The following is a 19,073-nucleotide window of genomic DNA, read 5'->3' on the forward strand; positions in this document are numbered from 1 at the left end:
GCAAGTCACTTAACCCCAATTGCCTTAAATAATAATAATAATAATAATAATAATAATAATAATAATAGAAATAGGAGACCGTGACAGAAGACATCCAATTCATTTAAGCATGTGTTAGGTATGGGGAAATTACTGCATTCATCCCTTTGCTTTGGTCAGGACAACATCTACATAATCCCAGAGGGCCTATTCTGAGTATAAGATGGGGATTCTTAACCTGAAGTTAAGAAGAGAGATATACAGATAGATTTCAAGGAGCCCATGAACTTAAAATGGGAAACAATATGCCATTAATTTCATTAACTTTTCACGGAAATTTAGAATTTCCTTCAAATACGAGGACTCCATAGATTTCAAAAGTTGGCCAAAAGGGTGCATGACACACATACACACACACATACACACAAAGTTGAGAAACCCTGATATAAAGGAAATGGATTCATCAGTATTGGGAACTCTCAGGAAAGGAAACTCTCTTTCAATGCATGTCAGCAACTTCTCCAAAAATTAGTCATAAAGATCTGCCTAGATAGAGCACTGAGAGGGGAAGTCATTTGTTATCTTCACACAATCAGTACATGTCAGAGGCAAGACTTCATTCCACATCCCTTTGGCATCAAGGCAAGCTCTAGATCTACTAGATCTAGTAGATCTAGCCCTGATACCTTTCAAAGATGACTCACTAATATCCTTTGATTATTGTTCAGTTTTTTTTTTGTTTTGTTTTTTAGTGAGGCACTTGGGGTTAAGTGACTTGCCCAGGGTCACACCGCTAATACGTGTTAAGTGTCTGAGGCCGGATTTGAACTCAGGTCCTCCTGACTCCAGGGCCAGTGCTCTATCCATTGAACCGCCTAGCTGCCCCTCTAGGCAGCTTTTTCAAGGAATATACTACAAGAAATTAAGTTCTAGAGAAATTACTGATCTACTTCAGTATAGAGAATTGCCTCACTGGGAGTTACGTACATGAGTGAAATAAAATATTGGGACCAAAATCAAAATCCAGAACAATATGCAGAATAAGCTTGGGCAGTCTGTGTCCTGCAATAGTGTCTATTGAATGTTAACACACCTAGAAGAAGGTCCCATCCCTTCACCTTGTATGGTGGGTTTATGGGTAGACGTAAGGGAAACGAGAGTAGCCCAGCATGAAAAGATGTGAATAGACTGCAATTTGTACAAATGAAAGAAATATCTCTTCAGTGAGATGATAGAGACATTGCATTTAGGAATTTTGAACAGGGCTATGTTTAATCTCCCCTCCCCCCAACTCTGTCACATACTTAGTACAAGAAGTTTTCTGTGTTTCTAACTTTTAGAGTTTATGTGAATTACATATGCCCCAAACAGCATATTCCATCTTTGTTTTGCTTATTTGGGGTTTTTTTGGTGAGGCAATTGGGGTTAAGTGACTTGCCTAGGGTCACACAGCTAGTAAGTGTTAAGTGTCTGAGACCACATTTGAACTCAGGTCCTCTTGACTCCAGGTCCGGTGCTCTATTCACTGCGCCACCTAGCTGCCCCAGCATATTCCATCTTAAAGATAATAGCAGGGTTAAAGAGTAATTACAAATGAATTTGACACCTAGACATCAAATGAAAGAATACAGAAAGTGAGGCCAGAAAGACCATCAAATTGTTAAGGGCCAAAATTCTAGCTAGTCTGTCTAAAATATCTAATGAGTGGTCGCCAATAAATTATAAGCTTTATCAAGAGTTAGACTTTTAAGCATTTATTAAGGAGAATAAGAATTTGGTAAAGAGAGAGAGAAAGGCCTAGATTTCTATCTATTAAAGGGAGAGAGCATTTCTAGCTCCACTCTCCACCAGCGTCCTCAGGAAAGAGCGCGAGACTGAGCACCAGTCTCTTCCTTCCTCCTCCCACTAGCCCGCGTCACTTCCTGACGCCAAAGAAAAGACTCCTGGTCTTGCCCTCAAAGACCTTTGCTTCATGGGCAGAACTCTTCTACAGTAAGTCTCCAGCAGGTGGCGTCATTCCAATCGTTACAGTCCCCCCTGTTGTTTTTCAAGAAACAAAATGTTTCCTTGACGGAACAGTAAAAACAATATAATAACTATTGCTAACTAATAATATGTGAACAACAATATAGAAAAGAGAGGAAAGTTTTGTCCAGAGGGGCGATTTTTTTTTGTCCTCATGAACCGACGCTTTGACATTAGTCTTGCAAAGGGAGGGCCTCTGCAGAGAATACATGTTACAGATGGTGTATATTATAACAGAATGAGAAAAAAACAACAAAAACAACAAATCAAAACTGTTCATTTAAAGTCTCTGAAAGTCTTTTCTTAGATGTCCTCTAGGTGTAGTCGTGGAATGGAAGTCTTTTCAGGGGTTGAGGTGTGGATGCTGGTAATCAGCCAGGAAAACTTCCTACAAAATTGAGCTTAACACAACTTTAAAATAGCTTTGTCAATAATCAAATCAAACAATGAAAGTTCTCAAAAACATGTCTAAGGGAATACAGAATCTTAGTTGTTGACACGTGAAACATACAATAAAACAAAAATTGAACCATTCTTTAAAATTATATTATTATTATAGTCCCCCCCTTATGGAGAGTAATTGAGAAGACAATTGCTGCGATATTAATTTTTAAAAATAATTTTTATCTTTGTTTCATCACTTTTTGCATCATCTGCCTAATTATCCTCATGCCATTATGAGAAATTAGAAAATCTAATATAATTGGTAACAGGTGTCAAGGCCAAATTCAACACTGTTATTTATCATGACACCTGAGATAATTATGGGGGTTACCATAAAAGAACAGAGAAATGATGGGATATGAGCATTCCCACACTTGAGCAATATGTACTGTCCATGCAGTATGCCAGGCTTAAAATAGGTGGATGGAATATATGTCCATGCCACCGAACATATTGGAGGAAACTGAGTCAGACTTAATCAGATGCATGGGATTGAGATGTCCATGGCATCAGGCATATAGGAGGGAGCATAGAAGCCAGGTGTAGAAGTGAGATGGGTAGGATGAATACTTCCAGCCATCTTTACAATATTGTGGGGAAAAAGAGAACAAAATATTAAACCAAGAGAATCCAACCTCAACATTTGTCAAAAGCCGTTCCCTTGGCCATCCCTTGACTTCATGCATGTCTCCCCTCATGTGACAGTTCAGTGTCTGCTCTTGCATGTATTCCTCTTGTGATTGGATGGCATCTTGGCCAACTGGCATCTGATAACTCAGAATAAAGGCAATTAATGTCTTAAATGATAAATTCCCATAATCCAAGTCTCATATGGATTTAAAAATTGAGGATAATAAATGATTGCAAAAAATGTGAATACATCTTGACTCAGAACACAATATATAATTATGCAACATTTTCAAATACCCTTTTTTTTTACTAAGTATATAATTACTTTTGTGAAAAATCAGAACATATTTAAATACAAGTTAAAGCACAACAGAATCTCAAAGAAAACTTTTTTAAAAAAAGAAAACTTTTACAAACATTCCCCTCTTTTTTTTTTTTGAATATGCTTATCAAAAATAATACTTCTAGAATAAATTTACACTTGCCATGGCAACCAATTTGCCAGGGAAATGCTTTAAAGAGTTTGATCAAATAATCAGTTAAAAAAAATAACAAAAACAAACAACTCAGACTATGGGAGCACAATACTCCTAGAATTAACATTGTATAATAAAATCAAAACCATCTTGCAATGTTTCAAAATTAGATAGACAAATGAATAGAAGAAAATACACATGGAACAATAAAAGACAATGAAATTCAAACTAAGGAAATATAAATGAATATGAACTTAATATTAATAAGAGTGTTATAAAATATAAACTTGATCACATGACTATAAAAAACTTTTACAAATATTCTCCTTGTTTTAAAAACTAAGTATAAAATACAATCTCAAAAGCATGAAAATCTCTATGAAAATAAACCCATACCATTAATTTCAAAATGTAGATGTAATAGCATAGAAATCCTATGTAACCTCTGAACTGACATTAATACTTTGAGTGAATTCAGAACACTTTTGATTCCGATATCTAAAATCCCCAATACTCATATCAATACCTTGCTGCTTACTTCTACATTTCTGTAAAATATGTACCCTTCCATGGCAAAAGAAGAGGAGTCTTGAACTATGTTGATGATTGTCATTCTTATTCAGCTTAAGTTTTTCTTCTTTAACCCCTCTATATTGTCTGTCAGTCTTTTCACCATACGAATGCTTTATAAGATTACTAATTAAAGACAAAAGCAGGTTAGCAAAATTATGAACAAAATGAGCATATCTGGAATTTAAAGGGTTTTCTAAGGTTGTCTCAGGAGCACAGCCAGGCTGGGGAAGGGCTGAGCCTGAAGCTGCAAATGCAGGTAGAGAAAGTTGAGCATGCACATCAGATCTCTGGACTTCCCAGGCAGGGGAAGCAATGGGCTTGGCCATGGGAGGAGTAGAGGGTGGGGTTTGGAGAGGAGGGGAGGGACCAGGGCAATTTGAATCAGACTTGATTTTGAACTCAGGCCTGGATTCCTCTTTCCCCCACTTTACCTCCAGGTGCTAGGGGATTAAAAGCTTTTAGAGGGTGGGTCGTTGCCTCCAGGCATGCAAAATTAAAGCAACAATTAGTGTTAGAACTGGGAAAAGCTGCAGGAATCTCGTCAGGTTTCTCTGAAAAAGCATGGTTGGGAGAGGGAGAGATATTTCCTGGTGTGAGTCAGTTGCTGGCTCTTCTAACAAAAATAAAAAGAAAAACAGAAAATCCACAAAAACAAAGAATTAACATGATCTTATCCTCCATTTGTCTGGTTAAACAGACCAAACTCAAAAATAGGGTTAGGGAGTTTAAAAGGTCCATTTTAAAAAATTTAAAGGGAAAACACCCGGCAATTCAGCAGTACTTCGGATTTAAAGGGATAGGGTAGGGGAAATTTCTTACCCAACCAGAAGATCAGAAGACTGAGGTTTAGCTTTCCTCTTCGTGGTCACCATCTGTTAAGGACTAAAATTCTAGCTAGTCTGTCTAAAATATTTAATGAGTGGTCACCAATAAATTATAAGCTTTAGCAAGAGTTAGACTTTTAAGCATTTATTAAGGAGAATAAGAATTTGGTAAAGAGAGAGAAAGGCCTAGATTCCTATCTATTAAAGGGAGAACACATTTCTAGCTCCCTTCTCCACCACAGTCCCGAGGAAAGAGAGCGAGACTGAACGCCAGTCTCTTCCTTCCTCCTCCCACTCGCCCGCGTCACTTCCTCATGCTAAAGAAAAGACTCCTGGTCTTGCCCTCAAAGACCTTCCCTTCATGGGCGGAACTCTTCTACAGTAAGTCTCCAGCAGGTGGCATCATTCCAATTGTTACAAAATTTAGGTTAGAGAAAAGGAGGAAGAACAGGATATGGAGAAAGGAAGAGTGATGATACTATGGTAGAATACTATGATAGAAAGGAGAAGAAAAGTGGAAGAAGGGATAACAGGAGAAGAGCTAAATTGTTCAGGTTTTAATTTTTTCACCATTAAATGAAGTATGCTATAGATGTTAAAAGGGATAAGAACATAATTATGTTCAGACCTGATAAAGTTACATAATTTATTCACGTAGATTGATATTAACAGTCATTTTTGAAGTATATTTCATAACAAAATTTAATTAGTGATACCATGCATAATTAAAGCATATTTCAGGCTCTACATAGCAGATAACAATCTGAGTTAGTGTCTGGAGAAGATAGAACTAGAAAAGGGGCAGTATCATAAAACCATATATGTAGATCCACTTTTTCAAACTATCTTTTTGCTAGCATGATGATGAATTTATGTGAAAGGACCAATAGCTATCTTGCTCAGCATGTGATGGCTATTACCATAAACAAAAATCAGCTTAATGTTTTCAATGATCTGATCATCTGTTTGAGTCTGTGATGCTCCAGTCAGGGCTGGGTCCTTATTTATTAATCCATCCATTCATCCATCCATCTATCTATTTACTTATTTATTCATTCATCCATTCACCCATCCACTTATTTATTTATTTTCTTATTCACTCATTTATTTATTTATTTTGGCATGGGCCCCTTAGCCCCTTAGTCTGGTAAAATCTATAGGCCATTTCTCAGAATAATGTTTTTAAATGCATATAATACATGGGATTACAGAGTAAATCAGTTATAATGAAATGTAGTTATTAAAATATTAAGAAAAATGGACTTCAGGTTTGGAACCCTGCACTAAGAGGATTGATAATGAATTTTTACTTGCAATACAATACATACGAACAACTTAAAGAAACCACATGGCAATTAGAGTCCTACCTAGGATTAACTAAAGCATCTCTCTTCTCTCCCTGTTCCCAACCTCTCATCTCTAGGTTTTGCCAGAGGAATTTTGTGAGAAGATGTGGATTAACTATACATATTTTTGGAAGTATGAATGTGATGTATTGTCTGCATATGTAGCTTTGTGTAACAAATATGATATTTGCATTCAGTGGAGAACATCAGATTATTGTTGTAAGTAAACAAGACAGACATTAATTCTTCAAACACACAGTAGGCCCATAGAAATGCTTTTCTGAATTGAGTGATGCTTTATATTTTAAAAAAAACATTCCTTTTTTGGCACAAAAAAACTTTTTAAAAACACTTTTAGAAATTCTGGCTTTTTGTCAGCTCACTGCTAATCAGCAAAAACTGTAAAACGTGGCAATAGATTTATTCAGTCTAAGCCTTATTCAGTCACAATTAATTTTTTCTTTTGCAATGGAAGGTTTAACCTTAACTGTCTTTGCAATGATCTCTCTCTTTGTTAAAAATGCATGTAATCCTAAAACATATTTCAAGTATTCATACTCCTGAGAATATTTATTTAGCAGAGACTGCAGTTTTTATTTCCTACTAGATGCAAATGACACTGAAATTATACTTTAGATGCTTGTTATTCAGATTTTATTTAGACAAAACTAGATCAAGCTAAAACATGAATAGCTAAGAATGACTTCTATTTCTTTTTCAGCTGTCACAGAACTTAGCTTAGTGCTGGATATGGATTATATGCTCAATACATATTTGGTGATTGATTTCTTTGTGATGCTTCTTTGTAATACCAGAGAATACATATATTTCAACTTAAGTATTTCAAGGATTTGGAATTTCTTTAATGTGGATACTCTCTCCACTGATGCAGATTGCAACTCTTCCATGACTTAGACATTCAGAAATTACTGTAACTAAAAAAATAATATATTATTTTGATGTCAGCCTGGTGTTAATTCTTTCTAAACTTAACTAAACTTTTCTCATTTGGCTAGTGTAAGAAAAAATAATTATTAACTAGCTAATCTAGTCTAGAAAATTTATATACCTGGACTTATGAAAAATTATAAGTATATGAAAAATTATAGGTTTAGAAAAATTATAATTGGGCTGTAAGTCCTGCCATGGTCGCCATTCGAATGTAAAAATATTTTAAATGACTAAGGCTACTTTTGGAGCTAATCTGACTGGAGTACTAATCTGGGGACTTTTGACTAACTGGCTATCTGACTGCTATTAATTTAATGTGGGCCATTTATAAAGTTCCACCACACTGCTCCACTCCCAAAATTGATAAGCAAAGGATTAAGAAGCCTCTTAACTAAATAATCAAAGCAGAGTTTATTTATGAGATACTATTTAAAATTAAGAAAACAGGGAAATAAAATGTACAACCTGACTGCATTCCGGTTGTCTCTTTCCACCTGCCTGGAACTTTTTTTTAATACAATAAGGGCCACCTATTGCCTTAGGGTATGTTCCATTTTCACTGTTCAATTACTTTCTTTCTAACTCTGAGCCCCTTTCACTTTGTAAATCCCTCTGCTTCTAACTTTCCTCTCCTTACTGCCACCGTTGAACCCCTGTGTTTCTCTCTCACCGACCTCTCCTTCCGTTCTCCTAGTGCTCCAGTGTCCTCTGTTCCATTCGTCTCATCAGCCCCCCTGCTGTCTCTAGTCTCCTGAGTCCTCCTTAATCTTGTCCTTCGGCCTCCTCTCTGTTCTTCCAGTCTTGTCTGTCAGTCCCTTCTCTGTTCTTCTAATCTTGTCAGTCCCCCCTTGCTGTCTAACTCCCAGGTCTATATATATCTTCTCTCCACTCAAATCTTGGGGCTTTTTGCGCCACCCACAGACACCAAGCTAATCTGCCAGCCAGGACTGGGGCTGTGGGGAGGGTATGCTCAGGTGTCTCGTGAGTATCACACCCAGGGCTCCATGGCCCGTGCCCCTGCTGCGTGCCTGAGACCTCGGCACTGGCTACGTCAGAGCCCAGCCTGGACGAGCCCGGGATCTCTCGGATAGATCTTCTCAGGGTGGAGGGAGCTGGGGCTCCCTCCCCCAGCTGTCTGACCTGGCGTGATGTACAGTCCACAGGGCTTTTTGGCTCAGCTGAAGCAGGGGTGGGGGGCACCAGCACCTCCCACACAGAAGAGACCCTGAGGGTCTAAGGCTTTCTAATCTCAGCCCAAAGGTAGGGTCCCCAAATCAAAATAAATTTCCACACCAGACATGGCACAATTTGCACTCCACTGAAATATATTCTTCAACAATCCAGGACTAGCTCTATGACATGATGAAACATTGAAAACAGGCTTTAGTAGAGGAATACCAGTAAATAAAAATGATTACGATAATAACAGCTGACAATAGCAAGTACTTATACAGTGCTTTACCATTTACAAAACACTTTATAGGTATTGTCACATCAGAATCTCACAACAACCTCGTGAGGAAGGTGCTATTATTATCCCCATTTAACAAATGAAGAAACCAAGGCTTATAGGTTCAGTGACTCACACAAGTTCATACAATCATTATGTATTGTAAGAGAGATGTGGACTCTGATCTTGCTGGATATAAAGCCAAGTCTCTATCCATCCTAGAAGTGGTGTCAAACACAGATAGATACAGTGGCCACTAAACTATACATGGGCACATATTAGTTTAATTTTAAAATGTAATTCACTATATTTTATCGTATTTTTACTTATTTCATTAAATATTTCCCAATTATATTTTAATCTGGATCAGGCTACATTAGAGAGTTCACATGGTCTATAGATGGTGTGGTTGACTATCAACCAAACAAATTTATTTCACTGAAAAATTGATTCTATTTTTACAGGAATTTAAATTGATCATTTTCCTTTTTAAATCACTAGAATGATCACCAGCTGAATAGAATTTCCTTGAGGACAGGGATATTTCTTATTTCCTTGAAGTCCCAGCACCTGGAAGAAGTGCTAACTTTTTTTTTTTTTTTGATGAGGCAATTGGGGTTAAGTGACTTGCCCAGGGTCACACAGCTAGTAAGTGTTAAGTGTCTGAGGCCGGATTTGAAATCAGGTACTCCTGACTCCAGGGCCGGTGCTTTATCCACTGCACCACCTAGCTGCCCCTAGTGCTAACTTTTTAAGGCACTTTTGACTTGACTTTGACTGCACAATAATTATTTGTTGCTGACTGAAAAATTGCCAGATTTTACTAGAGGATTTAGTGTCATTTCATATGGGAAAAACAGTTAAGTGAATGCATAATAAATATATATTCTATTCAACTGCATTGCATTGCCCTCAAATTCTATTATCTTATGTACAGATTTGAGTTGTCCTGAAGGGATGGAATATAGGCCTTGTGCTCAATCTTGTACGGCCAAAACGTGTCAGAACAAATGGTTCTTTGAAGAAGAATCATCTTGCCAACATTTAAGAGAAGATTGTGTGTGCAGAAATGGAACCATTCTTCATAGGCCAGACTCCATTGAGTGTATTCAAGAGGAAAGATGTGGTGAGTAGCAGTGCAAAGGGATTTTGCAAGCATTTCATTGGTTAAACCTGTTACATTGATTTTTCCATCCCTAAAACACTTAGAGCCAGTGGAGATAAAAGTGTGTGGGGGGGAATGAAGGTTGGGGCAGAAAAAATCATTTCCTTGATATGACTTTAAATGAGATAGAAGCTTAATAAGCTTCAGAGGCGAGACAGTTTCTTCTCAGCCTCATATCTAAATACAGTATATTTTGCCTACTTCTCAAGTTGCTTTTTCTTCCTTATGCTAAGCAGATGAAATTGTATGTGTGATGCTATTAATCTCCCGTAGCTGTTGTAGAATCAGGGTTCAGATCTTCACAAATATAGAAACAGAAGGAACCTTATAGATCATCCAGTCCAATCCATTCATTTTAGACATGATGAAACTGATAACCAAACAGTTTCAATGACTTGCCCAGGGTCATACGGTGGTGTTGGTAGGATTTGAACCCAGGTTTTCCTGACTCTTAAGTCCCTCCTTCCAGTGATGCTGGCCTCCTTCCAGGGTATTTTTTGGTTTTGCTTTTATTTTTGCCTTTCTTTGTATCCCCAGCACTTAGCACAGTTCCTGGCACATAGTCAGCTCTAAATAAATGTTTGTTGATTTCATTTCACTTGACTTATTTGTAGCAAAAAAGAAAAAGAAAAACATAAAATACCAGAAAAGAAAATGTGTGGCTATGTTACCAAAGGAAATGTTTTATCATATGGAAAAATAGAAACCTTTAAGATTGGAAATGATGAAATAACAGGGGCGTCTAATCCATAAAGTTGTAGAAAGTACTTCATCTCATCTGACCACTACACTGCTGTAAGGCAGGCACTTTATATGTTACTCTCCCCATTTTGTGGATGCATAAACACAGGTTCAGGGATGTTGGGTGATTCTCCCATCACACTGCTAATAAGCATCAGAGGCAGGATTCAAACCCAAGTTTTTCTGACTCCAGGGTCAGCATCCTTTTCTTCTAGACAATACCTTGCCTCTTTTATCAAGCTTAGGTAGGAAACTTAGGTTGATGACATTGCCTTTTGTCAAATGTTAAGATGTAGAATAAAAACCCCATAGATTTTTTTCTTTTGTATTAATCAGTTCATGACAGTTTTGCTATGATTTATTTCTTTTAGCATGTACTGACAGTAAGGGTCAACCCCGCTCTCCTGAAGAGGTTTGGAATGGGTCAGAGGAAGGGTGCTGCCTGTATAAGTGTTTGGAAAATGGAAATGTGATTCCTCTGGAGCCCGATTGTAGTGAAGAGTTGTCACCAACTTGTGAAAGAGAAGGGCAAGTTGTCATCACCATCACCGACATGCAGTCCTGTTGTCCCAAGAAAGTGTGTGGTATGTATGCAGAAGGTAGATTTTGGCTTCCCAAGAAAAGTGGCCATTCCTTCTGAGAAAACAGGTATTCACTCAGCTCCTTATTTTTGCCTGTTTTACGTAGCAGTAGAATTTAGTCATTCATCTTTGGGAAGTCCTCGAGACAGCTCTGCAAGCCCTGTGGCAGCTTGCTTCTAAATCATTGTTCCAAAAAAACCACATCTTCACTTATACAGTATAGAATTTTCTATATGATCATAAATGGGTAACAATGTAGATTTCCTGAAATGACCTTCATTTTCTGAACTATGACATTTGGGGATATTTCTTCCTTTTCCATCCTACTTTTATTTATTTATTTATTCATTCATTCATTCATTCATTCATTCATTCATTCATTCATTCATTTATTTATTTATTTATTTATTTAAATCTATCTATTTATTTTTAAGTGAGGCAATTGGAGTTAAGTGACTTGCCCAGGGTCACACAGCTAGTAAGTGTTAAGTGTCTGAGGCTGGATTTGAACTCAGGTACTCCTGACTTCAGGGCCAGTGTTCTATCCACTGTGCCACCTAGCTGCCCCTTCCATCCTACTTATTTTGGGGATATATAATACATGTTAGAAAAAGCTTAGTCATTTATGTCAGAATTGGACGAACCATTCTTATATTCATGAAAGTCTGTACTGCATTTCTTTTTTTCCTCAGCCTGTGACATGACTTTGTGTGAAACTGATATTCCAACTTGTAAAAGTACTGAAAAATTATTTGTAGGCTACAGCCCACTTCACTGCTGCCCACAATATCAATGTGGTAAGTAATATAATGTATACACATGCACACATACATGCACACACAGATATAACACACATATGCACCCACATATATATTGTACATAATATACACAAATATGTGATATAGAATAATATATACATACACATTTACATGTGCAATGTGCACATTCATATACATAGATAATATAAAACAGACCCATGTATATGTACACTCACTTATGTATATAAATACATGTATATAATTACATTATATAGAAATGTATTTTATATACACATATATTATATATATGCATGAATACAATATATTATATAATACATATGAATGTATAATAATGTACATAGACACAGTACATATGCATGTGCATAATGTAAAGCAACACATATAAACATATTTACATTTTCATTACCTTTGCATATAAACATACATAATATGTACACAGAACTGCATATACATGTAAATATACAATATACCTTGGGAGGACATAGACAAGGGTCATGGGCAGACATAGATGGATTGTGATCTCTATCACTGGACGGCAATCTCTAATCTGAAAGATCACAGATCCATTTGAATATTAAGTATAATATAGATGTGTATATGTATACACATGTATAGCAAAAATAATAATGTACAGGTGTACACATACATTGTATATAACATGCATATGTACATATATCCATAAATATCCACGCATAGTATATCTATACCTATTGGTATGTATAGATAAAGATATCCTTTCTCTTTATATATCTATATACACATTTAAGTATAGATATATATGTTGTGTATGTATATATACACACCATATATCTACACTTAAATGTATATTTGTATGTATACATGTAGCTATATACATGTCCTATGTATAGGATATGAATGTATGTATGTATACAGAATTTCTCTGAAGTCAGTGTAGTGTCAAGCTATTAAAACTATAAAATATTTAAACTAATAAAGTTATTAAGGCTTATCTATCTATATATCCATCTATACTACCTTTCTACATATATCTATAAATCTATTTAAGTAAGTAAAATATACCACCTAATCAGAGTAGTGTATTATTTTGTCATTCTTTGTATAACTTAGGAAATTATAGAGCAAGATCTGTTTATTTTTTCAAAGTGCAATATTTTATTTTATTTTTTAAAGAATTATTTTAGGCACATAGAACTTTTATTTGTCTCTGCTAATACTAGGTTCTGTAAACCTAGTTAATCATCATGATTCTGACATGTAACTAATATCGCAATGATTAATCACAATATTAGTTTCAGAAAAAAATAAGAAACATCACTTTTCCTTGGTAGAGGTGTATGATTGTGGGTACAGAATATTGTATGTAATTTTTTTGGTTAGGTACTGCTCAAATCTGCCTATGTTATATAGTGGTAGAATATATTGGAAAAGAATTCTGATAATAAAGGGAAATGAATAAAAGTTGCTAATTAGGAAAGTGCTATTTTTTGAAGCCAAAAAAAGAGCCATCTTGCTTTACTTTAGCATTATTATACCTTTTTTTTTTTTATAAAAAGCAAAATATTTTCTTTTTCTGTAGAATGTGACATATTGGCTTGTCCTGATGCTCCACAGTCCGAGTGCAGGGAAGATCAATTTGAGATTCAAGTTCAGCAGGGAGAACCTTGTTGTTTCTCCCCTTTTTGTGGTAAGACATTTTCGGTACATTAGACTTGCAAGAAGGAAGAATTGGATAGGAATACCTTTATTGGATAATGGTTTTATGAAACTTGTCACCAAGTATTTTGATTTTTCAATTCAGGGATATCTGCATAAAGATGTTAAAACCAGTTAACTCTTTATTTCACATCTATCTCTTAAATGTCAAGAAATTAGATTTACAGATATACCTGAGCTAACTTGTACCAGTTGTTTTGACTTCCTTCTAAGGCAGGGGATACTAACTTGAGATGGTGACTTTAAAAAGTATTTGAAAAAAAATTTTCTTCAAAATGTTCAGGGTTTCTTTTGTAATCTGATTTATTTTATTTTATGAATTTATAAGTATTATTCTGAAAAAAGGCTCCCTACTCTTCACCAGGTTGTCCAAAGAGTCCAAAAAAAGCTAAGAACCCCTAATAAAAACTATAAAGTAAGGTTTGTTTATGGACTACCACAATATAATATCTAAATTTTAAAGAAAAATCTTGTAGATTTCCTCAAAGGGCCAAAGTGCTTGTAAGAAAAGACATTTTTATAAGGTACGACTCTCTAAGGCTATCTTTACATTTTAATTACTAAATAACTGTGATGTAAACTATAGGCATCTTTAATGAGAAAGGCACAAAACATGACCCTGTCAGCACATGTATAATGTCTGCTTTACTAATGAAAGCCTGAAAAATGAGAGTCTTTAACTCCTGATCATTTCTCAAAGATGAAAAAAATGCATTTTAAGCAATGTATATCCATAGAACATCAATCTTTACCTGCAGAATATTATACAATAAATATATGAAAACTTATACTTGGAGGATCCAAAGGGATTGGAGTATTTATAAAATACAAAACTTTGATTATAAGGAACTAAGAATCTTGACCCAGAGAAAATTAATGCGTCTGTAGTATACGAAGAGAAGTGACTGAATGGGAAAAGATCTTTGTACCAAACTTCTCTGATAAAGGTTGAAGATATATAAAAAGAACACACATATGTACATACATATATCTGTGTGTACATATATACACATATAACTCCATACCAAAAATCCATTCTGTAATAGATAAGTCATCAAGTGACATGAACAAATTATTCTCAAATGAAGCATTATGAATTTATGACCATATGGAAAAAATGCTTCAAATAACCAAAAATGAAGGAGATGTAAATAAAAATAATCCTGAGGTTTCTCTTAAAAGACTACAATCTGGCAAAGATGACAAAAGACGAGAATAGTCATTTTGGATGGGTTATGGGAATGCATTGTTGGTAGAGCTGTAAATCAGAATAACCATTTTGGAAAGCAATTTGGAATTCTACAAATTAAGAGACCAAATTATCTATATCTTTTGACCCAGAGATTCCATTACTAGGCTTATATCCTAAGGAGGCCATTGATGAGAAGAAAATCCCCAAATACACTAAAATAGTCATAGCAACACTTTATTTTGGTTAAAGTAAAGAACTGGAGGAGGGACTAGATTCCCATTGATTGGGGAATGGCTAAACAAATTGTGATACATAAATGTAAGATAATATTATTGTGCTATAAGAAATGATAAATGTGGTCAGTAGAGAAGCATGTGCATGCACTGACGTAAAGTAAGCAAAGCCAAGAAAACAATAAACAATGATTACAACAACATAAACAAAAAGAACAACCACTAAAAAGTGAATGTTACAAAATCATGATTAATAAGTATGGCTCAAAAAAAAGGAAATATGAGAAGACACTTCTATCCCACCCCCTATAGAAAAGGGGGGGGTCTACAAGTATTGTACATTACATGTATTTTTGGACTTATTCAATGTATCGATCACTTAGGTTGATTTTTCCTCTTTTTCTTTCATCTTTAAAAATATTCTGGGAGGGGGAAAGAAAAGGAAATGGATACTGAAGAAAGGTATGGTGAGGATATCAAAACTGGTTAAAAAAGAAAAATATAATGCAATATCTAAGTGAGGTGTGCTAATAGTTCTTCATATAAAATAAACATTAATATATTAGATATCATTAATAATATTATAGATGTGTTCTACGAAGTTCAATAGAAATCTTTCTGGGACAAGTACTACTTGTTTAATGTTCAGTGGATTCTGAATGATTGCCTTTTGAAATTGAATATCAGTGTCATCCTATAAGTTCATCTTCTGTGGGTTCACTGAAAGCATCTTTGGCACAATTGCATTAGGAGACAAGATGAGATATACGTCATCCTTTTCCTGCATGGTTTTAAATTCTTCTACTTTGTATCTGTATTTTGAACACTTTTCATGCCACATGGCTTGGAAATGGTGTATGTTTCGCTTGGTGATAGCTCTCATAAACATTGTTCTTAAGTTTTCCTAGAACTGTGTTTGTCCCGGTAATTGTGGGCAGCAATTTTCTTAGTGATAACATTTTGATCAGGCAGGTGTGTTGGCTCCTGCCTGGAATGTCTATTGGTGAGCAGGCTGGGGAATGTTTTGAGGTTAGGTGTTCTGAGCTGTGGTGAGCTGAGCTGATGGGGATCCTGAGCTAAGCCAAGAATGAATATGGTTATTTAATGGTGTGGAGAGCCTCAGGTTGCCTAAAGTAGGGCTAAAAACTCCTCTGCTAATCAGTGCTGATGTCAGACCTGTGATTAGTCCCTGAAGCTCTGGTCTATGAGAGATAGAGACCCAATATTTAAAAAAAAATCTGGCTCTAGTACAGTTTATTCATTGAATGCTAAAGACTCTTTCGGGGTTTGTATTAGTCATACAGGGTTTGCTTGCTCATTTATAAAGACCAGCTAGCTTCTGGCTATGGAAATAATGCTTAATAATACCAATATCACCCAAACACCAAAATGTTTTACCTGGTAAAAACTTCAGTTACTTTATTTTTTATTCCTGAATCAAACTTTGTACTTTTTCTTTTGGGCATATTTTTCAAGAAAGTTGTGAAGTAATAATCAATAAAAATCAAAAGGCATTTATTAAACACCTGTTGCATGCCAGGGATTTTTTTTTCTAGGTGCTAGTAATATAAATACAAAGAATGAAACAATCTTTACATGTAAAGAAAGAATTTATATTCTAATAACTTAGGGTAACTTTAGAACAGATTTATCTTTGGTGGTTTTTGGCCTTTTCCTCCAGTTTGTGAAACTTGTACTGAGCCTATTCCACTGTGCACGGAAGGAGAATTTCTCACTGTGGATCTCAATACCACACACCATTGTTGTCCTCAGTATTACTGTGGTAAGTCCATTTTAACCCAAAGATTACTACATGTTTAGACTTTGCCGTTGATTGAGACAACTTGAATATTGGAAGAGAATTAAGTTAGATGTTTGCTGTAAGACCAATTCTATAATCCATACTTGATTTTTCCAGGTATGGATTAATTCCCTTGTAGTTTTTTTGTATGTCTAAACTTGGACTGAGGCTCTGCTACCCAAAGTGGGTCCTTAATTCCCAGATGAACTAGCTTTACTCTTTAGAATGAGGGTCTCACACATAGCTTACTTATTTCACAAACCTTTCTATTCTCATTTCTTTCACCTGCTGCCCCTATTTCCCCTGGAAGCCTCATAAATTTCATATAACATAGACATTAGAGCTGTCATATCACACATGAATGATTTTATCTTTTCCCACCAAGAAGGAATGTGGTGTCTGACAGATAATGTCAATGGCTTAGTTTTGGTCTAAGGTTAATTGGGGAGATCATTGAAAATTGACTACAGAAGGAACAATAAACTCATGGATAGAATTCATCTTGATGCATATTATTGCTTTTATTTGTTTTTTTGCTTTTAGTCTGTGAGGAGAATCTTTGTTCCCCACCTCTGTTGAACTGCCCAGAGGATATGAAACTTGTGAAAGAAAATGTATCAGGACAATGCTGTCCAGAGTGGCACTGTGGTAACTAGACTTGATCTTTGCAGACTTTACTGTACCAATATTTTAATGCATTTCACATTAATTTATTTTGATTGATGTTAACATATTGTTTTCCCCCTCTTTAGAATGTAGCTGTGAAAATATTGTTATGCCAACTTGTAATGTGGTAAGCACACTTATTTTGGATTCATTATATCAAAAGTTAAGATAGTTTTTCCTCCTATCTCTTTTTTTCCTGAATTCTTCTGAGAGGTTCTGGAAAGTAGACAGACAATATGGGTCAGTTTGTATCCTGACACCAGAAACTAAATGGGATGGATGATAGCTAACATCCATACAGTGCTTTAAGTTTAGAAAATGCTTTATATGCTTATATCATTTGATCTTCACAGCCCTGGTAGTAGATGCTATTATTTTCTCCATTTTTTGGAAAATGAAACAGATGCTCAGAGGTTAAGCAATCCCCTGCATCACCTACTTCATAAGTATCTGAAGCAGGATTGAACCTTCCAGAATGAGTCCAACACTGTCTGCTGTGCCATACTATCATACCACTTTTTTCTTCTGTCATGTAAAATTCAATTTGTACATATATAATAATGTTTTTAGAAAAGGAAAAGAAAGGAACTTATTTCATTGATTCCACTCTCATTGATTTCAAAGATAACTAAAGGTATTAGCCTTATAATGCATCTAGATTAAGACAGGACTATGAAAACACAAATATCTTCATAGGCAAAGCAAACATTTTCAAGAGGACTTGAAGATTCTCAAGTGTAGAGACCCCCAAATGAATAATCATAATTTGAAGTAGGGGTAGAAACATGTAGAACGGGTTATGAATATTTGGAGCTTTTTGTGAGTCATTTTTGAAAATATTAGGGATGGGGATCGGACTTGAGATCCATTGGTACTGGGATCTCTCAGGTGAGGAAACTCCTTCTACCAATGCAGGTCTGCACCATTTCTGGAAGTTACAGTCTTAGTGAGCTGCCTACCCTTTAGAGATTAAGTAACATGCCCAGGGTCACATAGCCAATATGTGCCAGAATTGGGACTTTAATCCACGTCTTCCTGGAATTCAAATGGAGGAGGAGGGTACACTAAACTTGAGATAAGGATCCCTGTGGGCTGCACATTGACATTGAAAACCACATATTACCATTACCTTTGTTCTATTGTATTTTCACTTATTTTGTTAAATATTTCACAATTACATTTGATCTGGTTTGATCAACAACTAGGAGTACTGTGGGCTTTATGCAGCCCGTGTGCTGAGTGACTGACAGCTCTGCACTACGCCAACCAACATTTTAAGAGATTAATTTTTTAAATTATAAAACTAATATTGACTTTAGAGGTTATTCTAAGGGAATACATTATTCTTTTTTTTTTTGAGGCAGTTGGGGTTAAGTGACATGCCCGGGGTCACACAGCTAGTAAGTGTCAAGTGTCTGAGGCTGGATTTGAACTCAGGTCTTCCTGACTCCAGGGCTGGTGCTCTATCTACTGTGCCACCTAGCTGCCCAGGAATACATTATTCTTGATATGTTCTTTAAGT

General features: G+C 35.7%; 1 protein-coding gene across 1 annotated transcript in view; it reads left to right on the top strand.

Annotated features, from left to right (window-relative positions):
* OTOGL (otogelin like) overlaps positions 1–19,073 on the top strand; it is a 201,962-nt gene that overhangs the window by 165,278 nt on the left and 17,611 nt on the right. The window contains 8 exon segments of the mRNA XM_043968164.1: positions 6,375–6,516; positions 9,636–9,824; positions 10,976–11,188; positions 11,878–11,982; positions 13,523–13,630; positions 16,766–16,867; positions 17,429–17,533; positions 17,638–17,678. Of these exon segments, the coding sequence (XP_043824099.1) occupies positions 6,375–6,516; positions 9,636–9,824; positions 10,976–11,188; positions 11,878–11,982; positions 13,523–13,630; positions 16,766–16,867; positions 17,429–17,533; positions 17,638–17,678 (1,005 nt within the window).

Source organism: Dromiciops gliroides, chromosome 5 (assembly GCF_019393635.1).
Source record: "Dromiciops gliroides isolate mDroGli1 chromosome 5, mDroGli1.pri, whole genome shotgun sequence".
Lineage (NCBI taxonomy): Eukaryota > Metazoa > Chordata > Mammalia > Microbiotheria > Microbiotheriidae > Dromiciops > Dromiciops gliroides.